Source organism: Pinus tabuliformis, chromosome X (assembly GCF_031772625.1).
Source record: "Pinus tabuliformis cultivar Carrire ecotype Pingquan chromosome X, CPIR1, whole genome shotgun sequence".
Taxonomy (NCBI): Eukaryota; Viridiplantae; Streptophyta; class Pinopsida; order Pinales; family Pinaceae; genus Pinus; species Pinus tabuliformis.
Window position 1 is genome coordinate 1,506,303,211 of NC_142308.1, and position 18,645 is coordinate 1,506,321,855.

The 18,645-nt window shown below is 36.8% G+C and overlaps 1 protein-coding gene across 1 annotated transcript; it reads left to right on the forward strand.

Moving 5' to 3' along the window:
- The first annotated feature begins 3,009 nt into the window (after positions 1-3,009).
- LOC149145769 (aspartic proteinase nepenthesin-1-like) lies at positions 3,010-9,687 on the forward strand. The gene is made up of 3 exons (XM_089452552.1): positions 3,010-3,434; positions 3,553-3,685; positions 9,133-9,687. Exons 1-3 carry the CDS (start codon positions 3,010-3,012, stop codon positions 9,685-9,687), a joined length of 1,113 nt encoding a protein of 370 aa, XP_089308678.1.
- Positions 9,688-18,645: the final 8,958 nt, after the last annotated feature.

Genomic DNA, 18,645 nt, shown 5'->3' on the forward strand with positions numbered 1-18,645 from the left:
ATTGGCCAATTCATTGGCATACTCAATCCCTTTGATTTTGCAAATCATCATGCACAACTATAGTCACAACTGATAGCAATCTGATCCTCTAACACCTGTCCATGTTGAACTGAACATGCACTGACATGCAACTGAGTTAACTAATGTATTCTATAGTTGCATTATGAGTTAACAATTAGTTTAACAACTCATCATTAGTCTATTTGTAGTTAGACTAATTACAACTAGTTTAACCAAGTCAAACTAAACACAACTTTATTAACTCTACAATCAACTCCACCAAACTCAAATGACTGAGTTCTAATTGAAGTCATGCATGCAACAACTCAACTGACCCACAAAGAAAGCGTACTTCCTTCTGATAGCTGCATGTGCCACATCTGTAGCTCAAACTGAAGTGCTCCAAGAGAATAAGATCAAGTTTATAGTCCAAATATTATTATGAGACAATAATATTTGACTTTTCTATTTTTGACAGCTAGTCTAAAAATAGACTTTGCCTGCTGTGATCACTCCTGCTGTGGTCACTCCTGCTGTGATCATCCCTGCTGTGATCCAAAAATATAACTTGCGCCATAATTTGCCTGTAGGCCCACTTAGTGAAGGCGACTCTTTTCACTAAGCTTCATCATCTTGTTGCATTCTCAACAAGCATTTCTTGCTGCACACTTTTCAACACTCCCTCTCAACAAGAAAGGCTTCCTCTCAAACCCGATCCTGTAACTCTGGAATGTTCTCCATGCAACACATCCGGCCGGTCCACTTGCTCTGTCATCAAAGTCTCTGACTTTTATTGCCTCTGTCGACTGAAGACTCTACATCTCTGTGCTCTTCAGTATCTGACTGCTCTAGCCTCTGTCACTTTAATCTTTGACTGCATCCGTGCTGCTGCTGGTTCTATCTCCCAACATTGCATCCACACTGCACCTCCCAACTGACCTCCCTTTTGGGCTAGAAACGCCCTCTGATGCTGAAGCTCTACCTGCTGCTGACAAGTGCGCCCTCTCTGACATATGCGCTACTGCAACATCTCCATGCATCTCGCACCATTGCACACCTCTCTGTGCCACCTAGCACTGTGCAAAACACTTGTGCCTCTCGCATTGCTGCAGCCTGCTAGCTATGCGCTGTCCTGGGATTCCCTGCACTGTTGCTCTCTCTGCCGCTCCATCCGCATCTCTCTCTACCCAATCAGTCAGTTCCTACTACTCCACATCAGGGCTCCCGTAGTAAGGTCTCATCTAGGAGGTTGGGTACCTCAAGAATCCTACCCCTCCTCCTTGGGACGATCACTCTATATCGCCCCACCTCCTACCTAGAGGTATGGCTGCATGTGATCCCTCAGCCCACCTGGCTCGAAGTTTCCCCCTACTGGAGGTCTCTGAATGAGTGGATGTCTCTACTCGATCTCCTCTCAACTTCCCTTGTTGTGGCTCCTCCACAACCTTCTGAAGCTGCTGCACCAATCGTGGCTCCTTCATAGTTGTCTGAGACTTCTTCTCGCTCTGCATGTTGAAAGGTAACATACCTTCCCTCTCAACCACCAAGTCTCCATCAATTGCCTCGCTACTCAAAGCTTTGCATGCATCTTGAACCTCAAGAGCATACAAGTTCTTGACCCGTGAACCCTCCTCATGACAACGAAAGCATCGCACTTTCGATTTGTCAACCTTCTTCCCACCACTGGAAGAACTGGATTTGGAAAGAGATACCTTCCATTGATCAACCATGGATTTGGAAAGAGAAACATTCCATGTAACATAACTAAAAGCATGAAGAGAATTACTAACTAGAAGATCTAGAATTATCTTCTTCTTGTGTGGATAAAACCTAAATTACTTTATTTAACTGCATATTGGGCTACAATCCTTACTAATTATGCAACTATTTAATATCAAAATGTGTTAGTAAATCTTTGAAAAGAATGTTCCATACTTGAAAGCCCAACCATTGCTCAATGTTCATTCATAAAATAGCCATCTAGAATTCCCATTGCAACCATAAAATCTTTTTACTTTGTACGAACCATGCTACACTGAAAGGATTTTGGGGTGACATTTATCATGATCTCTCAACCAAACGGAAAAAATATTCTCTCCTATGTTTATGAACATAAATGTGGAAAAAAATATATTATAATTTGAATAAAAAACCAACATTTTATTGCTTGATCTTTGCATTAAAAAATATATATTTGAAGACAAAAAAATGCATCTATTTCGAATCAATAATATATATAATTTCAATTTAATGTCATTTCCCATAAAAAAAAGTGACAATGCAGTGTAATTAATTTTACATTTTTCCTCTTCTTTGTAATAATCTTATGTGAGAATCTTGGGTTTCTAAGAATAATTTTTTTAGTTGTTTAAAACATATTTTAGAATGTAGAAATGGATTCATTCATTTAAATGTTTAAGGCATTGAATCTATATCGGTTTAATAACTCAAATATGTAATTCTAAAAATTTTGGGTCAAATTTTGTATAACTCATAAGAAAATATACCCAAAATAATGTTAAACTTTTTAATTGCATTAAAAATAATTATAATTTTATTTACAAATATAAAATATAATTATTCTTCCCGGCAACGAAACACAACTATCTAAAACCAAATATATCTAGAAACAATAAAAGTCTACTTAGGTAAAAGATAATTATTCTCCGATGTAATGAAACACAATTATCCAAAATTCAAAAACATCCTAGTGTCTACCACGGTTAATAATCATTAATAAATTATTCAAAGTAATATTCTATTCGAAAGAGTGTTCTTTTTTACTTCTGATATAAAATATAATTATTCTTCTATGCAACTAAACACAACTATCTAAGACTCAAAGATATCTAGCAACACTAAAAGTCTATCCCGTTGGGTAATCATTAATAAATTATTCTAAGTAATGAATCATGCTTTTCCTGAATAAAAATAATTAATCAGCCTATGATAACAGTCGCCATTTCAATCCAATTCTTCCCCTATTACGTTTCCCTAAGAATTCGCACCATGGTGGCGTCCAAGTTGAAGCCGATGTTCTTCATTATCCTCGCACTGCAACTCTCTGCGATATTTTCCCAACAGAAAGGTCATGAAATTAATGGACTGTCCATAACCCTCCGCATGAAGACGAGGATGAAGAGCGAGTCTACTAAGAAGATCACCGTGGAGGAACCCCTGCGCTATCACGGGGACACCGAGTATTACATCAAACTATCGGTGGGTACTCCTCCACAGGATTTATTGCTTCTCATGGACACGGGCAGTGATGTGGTGTGGGCACCCTGCACCAGACATTCTACCTATGACAACTGCGGTGGATACGGCACAGTCTTTCTTCGAAGAAAGTCATCCACTGATGTGGCTGTAAAGTGCGCAGATCCCAAGTGCAAAGACCTGTGCGAGAATGAAGGCTGCGTCGAAAGCTTCCAGAAGTGCTCTCGGATTTGTCCACATTTCATCCTTACCTATGGCTCTGGAAACGCGACGGGGCGTCTACTGACTGACACCTTGATTTTGCCAGTGGAAGAGGGAGGAAGATTAGAAATAAAGCGGTTCGCAATTTGGATGTTCAGTGGCTTCGTTCGGGACTGCTGGTATTGCAGGATTTGCTAGAGGAGGACTGTCTATGCCTTCCCAGCTTGCTCCTCTTATTGGTGATAAATTTGCGTATTGCCTTGACCATGTAAACGACAGTAGCTGTTGAAATCTAATTTCAACTCCGTGCGTACCTCACCCAAAACCGCCAAAGCGAAACCGGAAACCCGCTTAATGATCTCGGACCGCCTTCCTGCAGAGATTGGTTTCCGTACACAAGGGCCCAAGAAAATTTTGTGCAGACGCGTGGCTGTCAGCATACATAAGCAAACGTCATTTCTCGGGTGCTATCGTTCAGTCAGGTAAGGCCACCCGATATTCTTGTCAGCCGTTCGATCAGCTCCATCGATCTCCGCCGTCGATTATTCAACCTGCATACGAACCAGCAATTAAAAGTCTTGCGTGGAGTAAAATCAAACCTTCAGTTTGACCGCAGACTTGTCAGCAAAAGAATTGATCGCCATGCTGAGAATTAAATGGCATTCATAAATAGTGGGTAAAATATTGAAGTCTTATATACGGCACGCTAAAGTTTTTTTATGTGTGTTCGTTGTATGTTTTAATAGGAATGTTTTGTATTAAGTTTTTTCATAATGAGCCAAGTGAAATGTGCTCAACGTTGTTGCGTTGACCATTAAAAAAGGGGAGCAGCGAAAAACCTTTTTATGTTGTGGTTGTTGCATACGGGAGGAACCAGAAGCTGGGAGTAGCGAAAAAGATTTATTTTGAGGTTTGTATTGAACGCACAGCAGTGCGTGAAATTTTATATAGAACAGGGTTGTAATGTTTTGTGGAGCATCGTAAAACTATGGTGCAGTAAAAAAAATGAAAACGATGTATTAACGCACAGCAGTGCATAAAGAAAATGGTGGAGCGTATTTGTTTTGGATGCATATGTAATAGTAAATGCTTTTGTTAAATGTATTTTGGTGAATCCCTCTCAGAAAAGATGATGAATATGTATGAGGCAATATATTTTTGAATAGAAATCATTTATGGTGGTGTTTGTTTGTTTGGTTTTTGGTATTTTCCCCATCGAAAAATACCCAACAGTGGTATCAGAGCTAGTCCAGGCTCTTTGAAGACTCAAAGAAGCTGAAGGAAGGTGTGGTTGCAGCAGTCAAACTTCTCCAGCAGTGTGAAGACTCAGCCAAAAGAGTTAAGGTATTTTTCAAAGCTTTCCTTTCTGTTACTGTTAAAGGAACAGTCAGTGATTTAAAAGAAAACACAATCAAGTATTTAAAGCCTAGATAAGAATGGCAAGGTCAAAGAAGAAAGCCTCCAGGCCTGTTAAAAATGTGTCTCCCTCCTCTACTAAACTAGAAGACAATCTATTTGAAAGCATTGTATTTGAGGTTCCAAGGTTCGATGGGAACTTTGATGTATGGGAAATAATGATGAGGGCTTTCCTAATGTCTGAGGGGATTGAAGTCTGGGAGTCAGTGATTGATGACAGCAAGATGGATAAAGAATCCATGGAGTATGATGCACAAGCAGCAAAGACTATCTTGGATGGACTGCCTGATTCTGTGAAGAAGAATCTAGGAAAATACTCATCAGCAAAGGATATATGGGACAGACTGCATGACCTTCATGCAAAGGGAGCACTGACCATGACAACGAGTCAAGAAGAACCCATCTTGGAAGCTGAAAATGAAAAGCTTGACCTCATCAAACTTCAAGTAAGAGAAAGAGATGAAGAGCTTGCCAAGCTTAAGAAGGAGCTTGACCAATGCAAGAAGAAACATCATGAAGAAGTCATATCCATGACAAATCAGCTGAATAGTGCAAAGAAGCAGGCAGATGTCTTGACAAGTCAACTTGAACAAAGACACAAGAGAATGAATAAGCTTGTGGAAGAAATTGGACAGTACAAGGTAGAGGTCTCCTCCCTTAAGTCTGAACTACAAGAAGCCAAGAAGCAGGCACAAGGAGCTGAAAAGAAAATGAAGAGCAGTCAAGCAAAAGATGAATAAATCTCCAAAATGAAGTCAGATATTATCTCCTTCAAAATAGTAGCAGCTGAAGCTACTCGTAGCAAGGAAGAAATTGAGGGACAACTAGCAAAGAAAAATAATGAATGTGAAAAGTTAGAAGAAGAGATTTTCCTCCTTAGGAAGAAGGTTGAAGGGATGAACAAAATCATGAAGAGCTCTCAAGCTTTGGATGACATGCTCAGCTATCACAGATCTCCATCTGATAAATCAGGACTTGGGTATGTAGCTGAACCCTCAAACAAGGATGAAGATGCTTTAAGCAAAGGAGATGTGAAGAAGCCAGAAAGAAGTTGTGATGCTCCTAGTTCCAGCAAAGGCAAGGAGAAAAATGAAGGCAGCAATAGAAGAAATCCTGCTCCAAGTGGAAAACCAGCTCCAAGAAGAAATGTAACTGATGTCAAAGAGGCAAGATGCAATGATTATCATCAAAGGATCTTGAGGCAGCAAGGCTTCAGAAGTACATCAAGGAAACCTCCATCTCCCAGGTACCAAAGTTCATTTTATGGTTATTGTTATGCTTGCTCAAACTTTGGTCATATGGCAAAAGACTGTAGAGCATTTCATGGAGATAGATGTTGTGGTCCCCGACAATCACCAAGAAATAATTTCACAAGAAGAAATCATGAATTCTTATTCATGAATAAAGTTGAATGCTTCAAGTGTCATGACACTGGGCATATGGCACGTGACTGTAACTTAACATGGGCTCTTACACAGGCTAGACCCATGCAAAAGAAGAAAGTTACACAAGTATGGAGAAGGAAGGAAAGGCAATCTGAAAACCCCTTGAACTCCCCAGTGGATCTAAATTTGTTTTGAGAAGAGTTTGCCAAAAGAAGACAAGCACACATTAAAGGGGAGCTTGTAATTTTTGTTGCTGAACTGTCTTAACAGTCACTCTTTGATGGAAACCTTTTATAAGGGAAAAATATGAAGTTAAATCTGCTATAACAGCAGAAAAGAAAAAGGGGCAGCGCTCAAATGTGAAGTGTAGCAGCGCAATAAGAAAAGTATGCAAAGCATGGAGACCCTCACAGGAGTGGAAAGATAGAACATAAAACAGCAGTTTTGAATTTTTTGTTATGGTGCATATGCATTGAAATGCATAGCAATGGAATGTAGTTTTCCTTTTATGTAAAGTGAGAGAATATACTCACAGCAGAGTGAGTATAATACACAGCAGATGGAAATGTTTTGTATTGGGAATGAAAATGCAAACCAGTGAGAAGAAAATGAGAAGAAGGCAAAACGCAGCAGAGCGTAAATGCCCAGTGGCTGAGAATGCAATGAAATTTTTCACACAGCAGTGAAAAATGTAATATTTTTTTTGTATGCAATGCAACATGCACAGAAATGGCTAAAGAAAAACAGGGACAACAGATTTTTAATGCACATGGGTGAATGAGAATGTGTGTGGCAGCAGAAAATCGAAAGGAATTGCACAGCAGTGCATTATGAAAATAAAAAAAATGAAGATGAAGATTGTGTGAAGCAAGGGTGTAAAAAGAAAAGGCAGCAGCCCGTGTTAATTTTTTTTGTTGTGTGGAGAATGCAATGCAAAACAGCATGAGATGATTTCTTTCTATGTGCAAGTAATGGAGAGTAAAGAGTTAGTGTATGGGCACACAGCAGTATGATGAAACAAAAGGCAGCCACAGTGCAAATTGCAGAGGCAACGCAGCAGCAAATAAAAACCCAGGGATGACAGTCTATGGTTATGGGTATGGACAGCAGTGAATATGAAAAATGCAGCAGCAAGAAGTTATGGACAGCAGCATGATGGCAAGAAGGAGAAGCACAGTAATGCGAAGAAAATGAAACCAGAACTAAGAGAGAATGAAGAAATGCGTTTTTTACACAGCAATGCAAATAAGAAAATGCAGCAGCATGAAGTTTTTGTTGAAGAAATGAAAGGTAATGGACAACAGCACATGTAAAAGAATTTTTTTTTCTCTACAGCAGTATATGTAACTGTAATGAATGTGTTGTTCATTGAATTGAAATGCAACATATGCAACAGCAGTGAATGTAAGAAATGTTTACACACAGCAGTGTAAATTTGTAAGGTGGGACAGAGTAATTGTTCCAGAAAAGACACAGTATTTTGTCTTTGAAAAGTGCACAAGCAGTGCAAGTGTAGACACAGCAGTGTGGGGTAGACGCAGCAAAGAAGATGGCACAACAGTGTAGCAGAGAATATGCATCAGCATAAAAGAACATTGTAATGAGTTTGCACACACAGCAGTGCAATGATTGTTTGTTTTTGAAACTGCATGTAAAGCAGTGTCTGTTTGTAATCCCTCTATTAAAGAGGAAGGTGCTCTTCAGCACATTGTTATGGTGAATCCCTCTGTCATGAGGAAGGTGCTCTTAAGCACAGTTTCAAGTTAATCCCTCTATTAAGAGGAAGACAACTTTGTTTGTTTGTGAACTGCATCAGAAGCAGTTGGTGAATCCCTCTATGTGAGGAAGATGTCTTTGTAACAGCAGTGTTGGTGAATCCCTCTATGTGAGGAAGTGTTTGGGTATGTTTGAACGCCCAGCAGTTGAAATTAAAGGGGAGTGTTGAAATCTAATTTCAACTCCGTGCGTACCTCACCCAAAACCGCCAAAGCGAAACTGGAAACCCGCTTAATGATCTCGGACCGCCTTCCTGCCGAGAGTGGTTTCCGTACACAAGGGCCCGAGAAAATTTTGTGCAGACGCGTGGCTGTCAGCATACATAAGAAAACGTCATTTCTCGGGTGCTATCGTTCAGTCAGGTAAGGCCACCCGATATTCTTGTCAGCCGTTCGATCAGCTCCATCGATCTCCGCCGTCGATTGTTCAACCTGCATACGAACCAGCAATTAAAAGTCTTGCGTGGAGTAAAATCAAACCTTCAGTTTGACTGCCGACTTGTCAGCAAAAGAATTGATCGCCATGCTGAGAATTAAATGGCATTCATAAATAGTTGGTAAAATATTGAAGTCTTATATACGGCACGTAAAGTTTTTTTATGTGTGTTCGTTGTATGTTTTAATAGGAATGTTTTGTATTAAGTTTTTTCATAATGAGCCAAGTGAAATGTGCTCAACGTTGTTGCGTTGACCATTAAAAAAGGGGAGCAGCGAAAAACCTTTTTATGTTGTGGTTGTTGCATACGGGAGGAACCAGAAGCTGGGAGCAGCGAAAAAGATTTATTTTGAGGTTTGTATTGAACGCACAGCAGTGCGTGAAATTTTATATAGAACAGGGTTGTAATGTTTTGTGGAGCATCGTAAAACTATGGTGCAGTAAAAAAAAATGAAAACGATGTATTAACGCACAGCAGTGCATAAAGAAAATGGTGGCGCGTATTTGTTTTGGATGCATATGTAATAGTAAATGTTTTTGTTAAATGTATTTTGGTGAATCCCTCTCAGAAAAGATGATGAATATGTATGAGGCAATATATTTTTGAATAGAAATCATTTATGGTGGTGTTTGTTTGTTTGGTTTTTGGTATTTTCCCCATCGAAAAATACCCAACAATAGCAAGATATTGCTGGGTAACAAGGCGGTTCCCAGGGATATCCCTTTGACTTACACTCCCCTTCTCTTCAACCCAGTAAACCCTTTGATTTTCTCTTTCTATTACCTTGGGCTCCAAGCAGTGAGTATTGGTGTAAAGCGCTTGACACTGCCCTCCAATTTATTTTCATTTGACAGCCAAGGCAATGGTGGAACCATAATAGATTCAGGCACTTCTTACATTATGTTTCCCGAACCAATCTATAACCAGACTGTAGATGCATTTGCTTCTCAGATTGGATATCCAAGAGCTCCCGGAGTTGATGCATTATGTTACAATGTCTCTGGTTTAGAGAATATTCGGTGGCCTAAATTTGTATTCCATTTCAAGGGTGGCTCAGACATGGTACTTCCTGAAGAGAATAGTTTCACGGCTATCAGTTCTGATGCAATCTGCCTGGCAATGGAGTATGGTGGCACTGCTGTTAGTGGACCTGCCGTTGTCATAGGTAACTTTCAGCAGAACAATTTCTATATATTGTATGATAGAGAGAACAATCGTTTCGGCTTCATTCAGCAGTCCTGCACATCATTGGACTGAGTCATTGATGGAGCGCTCTACATATTTTCCATAGTGTCTGATTTCCTTTTGAACCATATGCTTTTCATGTTCTGTATGATCCTGTGTGCATTTTACAAACGCAATAAATATTACAGTTGGATATCTGCTTCGTCTATGCATTTTAGAAGCAAAATAAATATTACTGTTGCATATGGTTAATTTGTGTTGACTCTAAAGTAAGTTTTTCACAATTTTCACATCTAAAATGTGAGCTAGCTCTTACTTAGACAAGCTACGGTGATTAAATAAATAAAGTTGAGCTAGATCTTACTTAGACAAGCTATAGTGAATAAATAAATAAAGTTGAGTGAGTTAGACAAGCTATAGAGATTATAGTGATTAAATAGATAAAGTTGACATCTAAAATGTGAGCTAGCTCTTACTTAGACAAGCTGCGGTGATTAAATAAATAAAGTTGAGCTAGATCTTACTTAGACCAGCTATAGTGAATAAATAGATAGAATTGAGTTAGTTACATAAGCTATAGTGAATAAATGAATAAAGTTGAAGATACTATGGGAAAAAATAAATAACGATGAATAATTCAAAATTTAAATAAATAAAGGTGAGGATACTATAAAAAGAAAAAGAAAAATTGAATATAAATATTATATATTGATTGATATTATATTTATTCATTTATTGTCATATTACATAATTTTATAAACAATAAAAAAGTGGTAAAAGTTGTAAGTCGAGATAGTTGAAATAATACATATAAATTAAAATATATGATGATCATGATTAATTTTCACTAAGTTTAATATGGTTTATTAAGAAAAAAAAATAGTTGAATTCTTTTACTATTTTATTTTTATTGTTAAAAAATATCAAGAGAAGCATTTAGGGATCACTTAAAAGCTCAAGAACTATGGTAGGGTAAAAAATAATTTAAAAGTTATATTAAATTTCAGTATAAGATAGACAAACTAATAGAAAGCTCTTTTGATCTCCATCCCTATTAGGGGCACAAAGGTAACAAACTTTTTGATCTTGTGAAATTTTCCCAATTGAGCTACCCCTAATTTTAATATGAAGTTTATGAAAAAATTATTTTACTAATGTTCACTTTCTTCTTAACATTAATGAAGATGATGATAAATTTTTAATTTTCTAGATTAAGATTGATTACCTCATAATATTTTACCTTCCTTTTTCCCTCGGAATCTTTGTGGCATCACAATTTCTCTTTAAATTTTTAAGTAATAATATTTTTAATATTATCCTTTTTCTATAAAATGATCTTCTCCTTTACCCCACAATTGTGTAACCAAGACTAGGCCTTCTTTTGCCATCTTTGCTTGAACCCAATGTGGGGGTTTTGGCTAGAATTATAATTTTTTTTAGGAAACCTCTTGGCTACCATGTTAGTTAACTTATTTATATATATATAATACATATTTTTAGACATGATTTCAATGGGGAGAGGACTTGCTTCAATAAGGAAGATGAGATATAGTGTTTATCTTTTCATTTGTGATTGTAGGTTATAAATTGCTATTGATAGATTCCATGTTCCTTAATAACTATGGAATTACTACAATGCCAAACCTCACATCCTTATAGCATAACAAGAATGATGATATTTTCAAATATGACCTTTCTTTTCTTTAATTTGATATCTAAGATATGTTTACTTACAATTGTTTCTAATACCATAATAAACTTTCCATCCATCATTTCTCCTTTTCTCAATGCTATAATTACAATAGGGCATGTGATGAGTATTGATTCCAATATATTTGAATGAAGGAACTTCCTCCAAATATTTGTTCTCATATATGAAAGTATTATGTGTGAAATTTTTGGATTTATTTATGATGAGTTTAGCTTTTTTAATATTAGTTCATACCCATCTTGGAGTAGAAATATTGGAGAATTCATAGTTGTTTTTCAAGTTCCTAATGGCTTCTTTCCTTAAGAACAATATATTCAGTAGAAAGGAGAAGAGATATTATTATATTAGTGAGCACAATTCATCAAAACATTCTTCTAGATTATCAATCTATATGCCAAATAGGGTAGAGGGTAAATGACACCCTTGCTTAACATCTATATTGCATTTAATTTCTCTGAACTGACTCTCAATGATTCTAAAATTGACAATAGTGTTATAATAACTAATAACATTAGCAAAAATATTACAATAACTCAAATATATTTATTTCTTTGAGAGGGGATCTATAGGTTAGTATGAGATAGATGTTGTATTGGAATGTGAGATGAAGTATTAAATATAAAAAAAGTGTAGTCTAATTGATAGACTAAATGGCTTTTTTCATGGCATTTTGTCTAGTAAATTTTAATCAAAATACCTTACATATTTTTAAAAACTTGAGGTTAAGTTGTTTAATCTATAGAATTCAAATGCCCTGATTGTTTTTTTGGGTGTTGAATCCATTTATGCATTCATAAATATATTTTCAACGATAAAAAATCACAATCTTCCTTCAAATTCTATGATAGGATTCCAGTGAAAAAGGAAATGTGCTTTATAACTTAGATTGTGCCATGAATAATAATAATGAAGCCATAATGTAAGATTGATTTAAAAGGTAATAACAAGTTCCTTGATGGGGGTTCCAAGACCTCAAGGTTTAATTTTGGAGGGGACCATGCCTCCTCACTCTACTTGGCTTTCGCGTTTATGCAAAAGCATATGCAGAAGGTGGTCGCACCTATGTTGGGAGAAAGTTCCAGAATAGGGGTCTCATTTAAATTGTGTGGGTTGGTGTAACTGGTTTTGGTTGTTTAGTTTAGACATGGATGTGAAGGCTACATACAATAAGGATTGGTGTGTGTAGTAGGGTGGCTTCCTTCTAGAGCCATACCTTGTTCCTTAGATACTTCAAGTAGTTGCGAAGTTTTCGCCACACCCAAGTGGTGGTTTCTAGTTTTCATTACATACTTTGATGGCATGGGCTTAGGGGATAGAGCAAGATACCTTTGTTGCAACGAACTCACCAATCATTACTCGCAGGGGGCCAACAAATACTAGGGAGGTTTAGGGAAGCATTTGGGTCTACAAAGGAACACATTGCATCAATGGCTTCTGGTAAATTATTTGAGCTTGATCAACTCACTTGTTAAATTTATATGTTTTAGTTTTGGAGTTGGTTATATTGCTAGTAACTTTGGGTGCTAGTTTTCAATTAGAGATGCTAGTTGTTCTTATGATGGGTATGAGTGAGGGATTAGAGGGGATTTGTTGTGCCGTATTATAGAGCTCCTAGTCGGGGATGAATGTTTTAGTCAAAGCGGCGGTATCCTTTGAAATGTTCTAAGTTTATAGGAATTTCGTGGCTAGCTGTAGGGGTTCAAAGTGTGTATATTGTTCATTTGAGGGTTAGTGGGATAACCTGTGATTCCTTTCTTGTCTAGTCAGAGTGGTGGAGGAGGGTTCACATTTCGATGTTCATATAGATTCATATATTGTCACTTGTTGGGGGTGGAAGTAGCTGAGCACATTGGTTGGGTGGAAGTAGCTACCAATAGCCTAGAGGGATAAAATCTCTCATGATGTAAACCTTCTTTTGAATTCAAAACTTAAGGAAATATTTGCATGATGAAATATTTGATTCCTCTTAACTCTTAATAGATTCAAAATTAATGTGGATATATGTAGTTTATTTCATTCTTAGGAGGGAATTAATATATAACAGTTACAAACTCTAATAACAAAAGAACGTTTAACATGAATTATATATAAAAAAGAGAGGATTCTTATTCAATTTGTTAGCACTCTGTAAATTTCTCCAGGCTGAGGAGAGAAATCCCAAAGGTAACCACAAATCACTTGCACGTTAAGATTCAACCCCCCTAACCTTGGAGAGGGCTCTCTCATTGGATTAGTTGTCATTCAAAGACTAATCGGATACAGATTTTAGACTGGTTATGATGATCGAAGGATGTTTTGATTTTGATTTGTTTAGGGTGGGTGGAAAGGGCACGACTACTTAGATCATAACACTGTTATAGCTTTGAATGAATCAGGGATATGGTGCAATTCACATAGTGGCAAGGTAGGTAGACTTATGGGTGAAAAAATCAATTTCGTTGTAATAATAGTATGAATGGGAGGAAAGGGGAAAATGAAAACCTAATCATCCATACAAGAATGAATTCAACTTTCCATGGAAGAAAACAATGAACATATAGTGATGAAATGAAATTTCTCAAAGAAAATTGTTGAATTCTAAGAAATCTTTCAAACATGAACACGAAGAAAATTATTTTATGAAATTAAGAACTATAAGCAAATATGAAAACATTACATATCAAGTAACAAGAGGAACAAGGTACCAATAAGCCAGAAACATGTATCTTGTATAAATATGCACCTTCCTTCTTCAATTTATTCAACAAAGATACAAAACTTACAGAAAAGTAGTCTAGTCTCTAACACTCTCAACACAACCCTTTTCTCTTATTTTGTTCAATTTAAATACATTAGGCATATTGAACAATCAAAATAAGATACAGTATATCTTTCATCCACGTGAGATGATCGAATCATCTTCAATTTAGGAAAATCAATCTTTGAAAGTGGAAAACTAAGATAAAGATAAAAAAATTAACTGAAACATCTTTTCTAATAAAATTAGTTTTATATTATCTAATTCTCTCATTGCCATCAATTCCTTTCTATCCATATCACCAACACCATTATGGATATCTATATATTTCCACATTTTCAAACCGAAATCCAAAAGTTTCATCATTTTGTCAACAAAAATGGTGAAAATGGGCCATAAAGTGACACGTCTAACTCACAAAGGGTATCACCTGTGTAAAATTTGAGATAGGTTTTTGTAGATGAGTCTGTTGTGAAGAAAAAATTCTTTTAGTTTCTTCAAATTCTTTCCCATCTCCTCAAAATTGGTTCTCAAAAATCATACTAAAACAAGAAAATACGTAGTCCAAAAAATAGGCCTTAAAGATGCATTTGAAAATCCCGATATATGACACATGCGCAGAAATTGAAAGAGGTTATTGTGATCTATCTTTTTCTTTGGAAAAAAATATTTCCTTGTTTTGAAATTTGGCCCCAAATGGTCGGAATCAACATTTCCAACTGTTGACTAAAATAGGGTATTTTGTGCACCAGTTGTGTAGTGACCATGATTCCCATGAACTTGACACCCCATGCTTTTGGTGAACCTTTATAATAGAACCTTAACAATATTGGACAGTGACCTTTGAGGCTATGATAGAAGAAATGGTCATAGGCTCAACTTATTCAAAAATTGAAAATTAGAGGACATGGAAAATACATTTGATGATGAAAACTAATGACCTTAACATTGGCTCCAATGGAGATGAAAACCTCCTAGTGAGGTGCCAAGAACAAAAACCATAGACTAGTAGCCTATTCATACCATGGGGCAATGGAGTCGAATACTAAAAACTGAAAATATGACTGACTCACTGAAATTAACTAAGTGATTGAATTATTGGAATTACATATGGTTGCAGATCACGAGAGTCTCAAGGTCTTCTCGCCAGGCTTCAAATTCCAAAGATAATTGCCGGCACATGCTGATGATATAGATACACTCATGTGATATGATCCCTTCAAAGTAGTCAGTCAATAAAATGGCTACTTGACTCAGTTATGATCATAGTTCCCTTAAGTAGGCAGAAGGAAAAAGAGATTAGCAACTCAAAATTCCACTGATGTTGAGAACTAGAATTTGAAAAAGCACAACCTCCCATAATTACTGCAGTAAATTGGCCATGGGAAGAATGACCTCTTCCTTCAGTGATTGTAAGAGGAAAGTAAAAGGATATTCACACAGATGAATTGTTACCTTCATTTGATGATCAACAAGAGGACTTTGTTCTTTGATTTTTCCCTCTTTAATTGACGCAACCATAGTAATAACATGCACATCCACGAGATCTAAAACAACCTGGTCTTCTTCAGCAGACCCTTCATTTTCTGAATTTAGAGGTAGATATCCCTTAATCAAATCCTCGTTTGCAAGAGGCCCTTGAATCACCTCATCTTCTTTACTGCTCTCCTATTCTTGATCAAGCTTAAGAGGATAAATTTGTTGTGTTCCTTCATCAACCTCTAACTGACCATTTTCATCTTCAACTATTGGAATTGTTGTCTGCTGGTCAGTTTCATTTTCAGATGCTACTTGTTTTACTTCTCTTGTTTCATCGTAAGGAACATACAACTCACACAAGACTTCTTCAATTTAATCAGTCATTACATCCTAGTCATTGATGTCAATACACATGAGCTGAAACATATTATTAAAGTTTCCACAAAATATTTCTATGAGCACTATAGAAGGACAACTTTATTTAAAATTTATACAAAATGTTGAATAGAAATCCATGAGAGAACATAGACTAGCAATTGACAACCCTTCATACCATGATTTTGTGTTTCCCTCTAAATTTTCCATAAACATTTTCATCAATTAATCATCATGAAATACAAATTCCAGTCTACATACATGCATGTGGAATTTAATTAAATGTAGAGCAACATCTTCTCCCTTTCCATCTCTAAATATTGGGAGATAGGTTGACCAATCAACAGGAAGTATGGGATTCAAAAAACCAGGAATATGAGATCTGTCCATAGGAGAATACCTGGGATTTGTTCTTGCACCCATCTTGAAATCAATCAACAATAATTCTTGAAATTACTGACCTTTGACCAGTGGAGTAACTGTGAAATTTCAATCTGCTGAATCCTCTGAACTCGAAGTTGCCAAGTGAATGATTCAGCCTATCTACATTTGTTTGTTGTTCACCGTCAATAACGAGACCTTGAACTTTGACAATATTTCTTGGAAACTATAACACATTCGTTCCTTCCTAGACAACGACCTCACTATGTTATCATTCCATAAATGTCTCTAGGCTAAGGAGAGAAATCCCATAGGCAACCACAAACCACTTGCAGGTTAAGGTCCAGACCCCCTAACCTTGGAGAGGCTTCTCTCACTATATCAACTATTAATCAAAGACTAATAGGATATGGATTTTAGACTGGTAATTATGATTAGAGGATGTTTTCGTTTTGATTTATTCAAGGTGGGTAAAAAGGGAAAGACTACTTAGATCATAACACTATTATAGGTTTGAATGAATTCGGGATATGGTGCAATTCACACAATGGAAGGGTAGGCAGACCTATGGGCGAAAAAATCAATTTTGTTTTAGTAATAGTATGAATGGGAGAAAAGGGGAAAATTACAACATGAGCATCCATACAAGGATGAATTCAAAATTCCATGGAAGAAAACAATGCACATATAGTGACCAGCTAAAATTTGTCAGAGAAAATTATTGAATTCTAAGAAATCTTTCAAACATGAACACGAAGAAAATTACTGTATGAAATTAAGAACCATAAGAAGATCTGAAAATAATACATATCATGTGACAAGAGAAACAAGATACCAATAATCTGGACACATATACCACTATATAAATATGCACCTTCCTTCTTGAGTTCATTCAACAAAGATAAAAAAACTTACAGAAAAGTAGTCTAGTATCCAACACTCTCAACCCAACCCTTTTCTCTTATTTTTTTCAATTTAAATACATTCAGCATATTGAAAAATCAAAATCAAATACAATGTATCTTTCATCCACTTGAGAGGATCGAATCATCTTCAATTTAAAAACATCAATCTTTGAAAGAAAAAAGCTAAGATAAAGCCATAAAAAAATTGAAACATCATTTCTGATAAAATTAGCTTTATCTTGTCTACTTATGATCTAGAATTTATCTAGGATAAAGAATGAAAGGTATTACAGACTCATGTGCATGGATGTGCCTATGTTACTTTATGCAATGGATCGATAAGATTGTAGAATACATAGACATTGAGGCAATCAGAGACAACATAACAATCAAACATGTAAACAAAACAAGTTTAATAAGGAGTTCACCCAATGCTCCTGGGCTACGTCTCCTGGTATAGCCTTTCAATGTTGGCCTCTCTATTATCTTTCAAGTAGAGTTTTACAACAGTGAGCTCAATTTGTGTCTCACTAATAGAATGGAGTTAGTAGGAATGAAGTGCACAGGCTCTCCTTACTGAAACTTGACCTTTGAGGGTCACAGTAGTATGACAAACCTATACCGAGGAGCTTGCTTGAACCTCTCAAGCCTTAAATGGAGTACACAGACTCTCTGACTCTCTCTGGCTCTATCAGGCTCGATGTTGCATTCGGGTCATTTTAGCTTCTACACTCTGTTCTCTACTATTAGCTTTCTACATCTCTGTGTGTTGCCTCTCTATATGCTACCTCCCTTGCTTCGATAAGTTTATGGCTTTAAAGCCAGTCTGTTCTTTAATTTCTCGTTTCCACTTCTCGGCCTTCTTGTTTCCTTTTCTCTGTCCATTCGAATTACTCTACTCTGCGTCATCATCACTGGGTAACGCCTTGGAGGGAGGTGGCCACCTGTTTGCTAATGAATTGGGTGTCATATTCTCTGAATCATATTCGAATGGCCGTTAAATCTACTTGCTTAAAGATCGCCCGTGAACACAAATCATTTGCCAACTCATCATCCATGTTGGACGTCAAATCCCTGTCATCTTGCTTTTTTACCTGTCAAATTTGGTCGGTCATTGGGCTGCATCTTAGCCGTCAATCTGGACCCCCCAAATCCTATGGTCGTCCTTCATATCAGGCGGACAAGTCACACGATGTTTACCTGTCTGATGTCGGCGGTTTTCTCTCTATTCCACCAGACGCGTGTTGCTCGATGTGTGGCATCAGGTGGGACTCAGTCAAAACTTCTTACCACCTCGAAGCCTTCCGATATCCTATCAGTTTTGAGGAATCCTGTGCTACGAAACCGAAACAGTTATTTTTCTGAATTTTATAGCCTTTTCTGATCCAAGTGTTTCGAGGCTTTCCTTCACTGAGGGGGATGCCCTGTGATACGTCATTAGC

Coding starts and splice junctions, on each gene's coding strand:
- LOC149145769 (XM_089452552.1), top strand. CDS start 3,010: ATGGTGGCGTCCAAGTTGAAGCCGATGTTCTTCATTATCCTCGCACTG. Junction 3,435..3,552: donor TGCGTCGAAAGCTTCCAGAA/GTGCTCTCGGAT, acceptor TTAGAAATAAAG/CGGTTCGCAATTTGGATGTT. Junction 3,686..9,132: donor TTGCGTATTGCCTTGACCAT/GTAAACGACAGT, acceptor CTGGGTAACAAG/GCGGTTCCCAGGGATATCCC.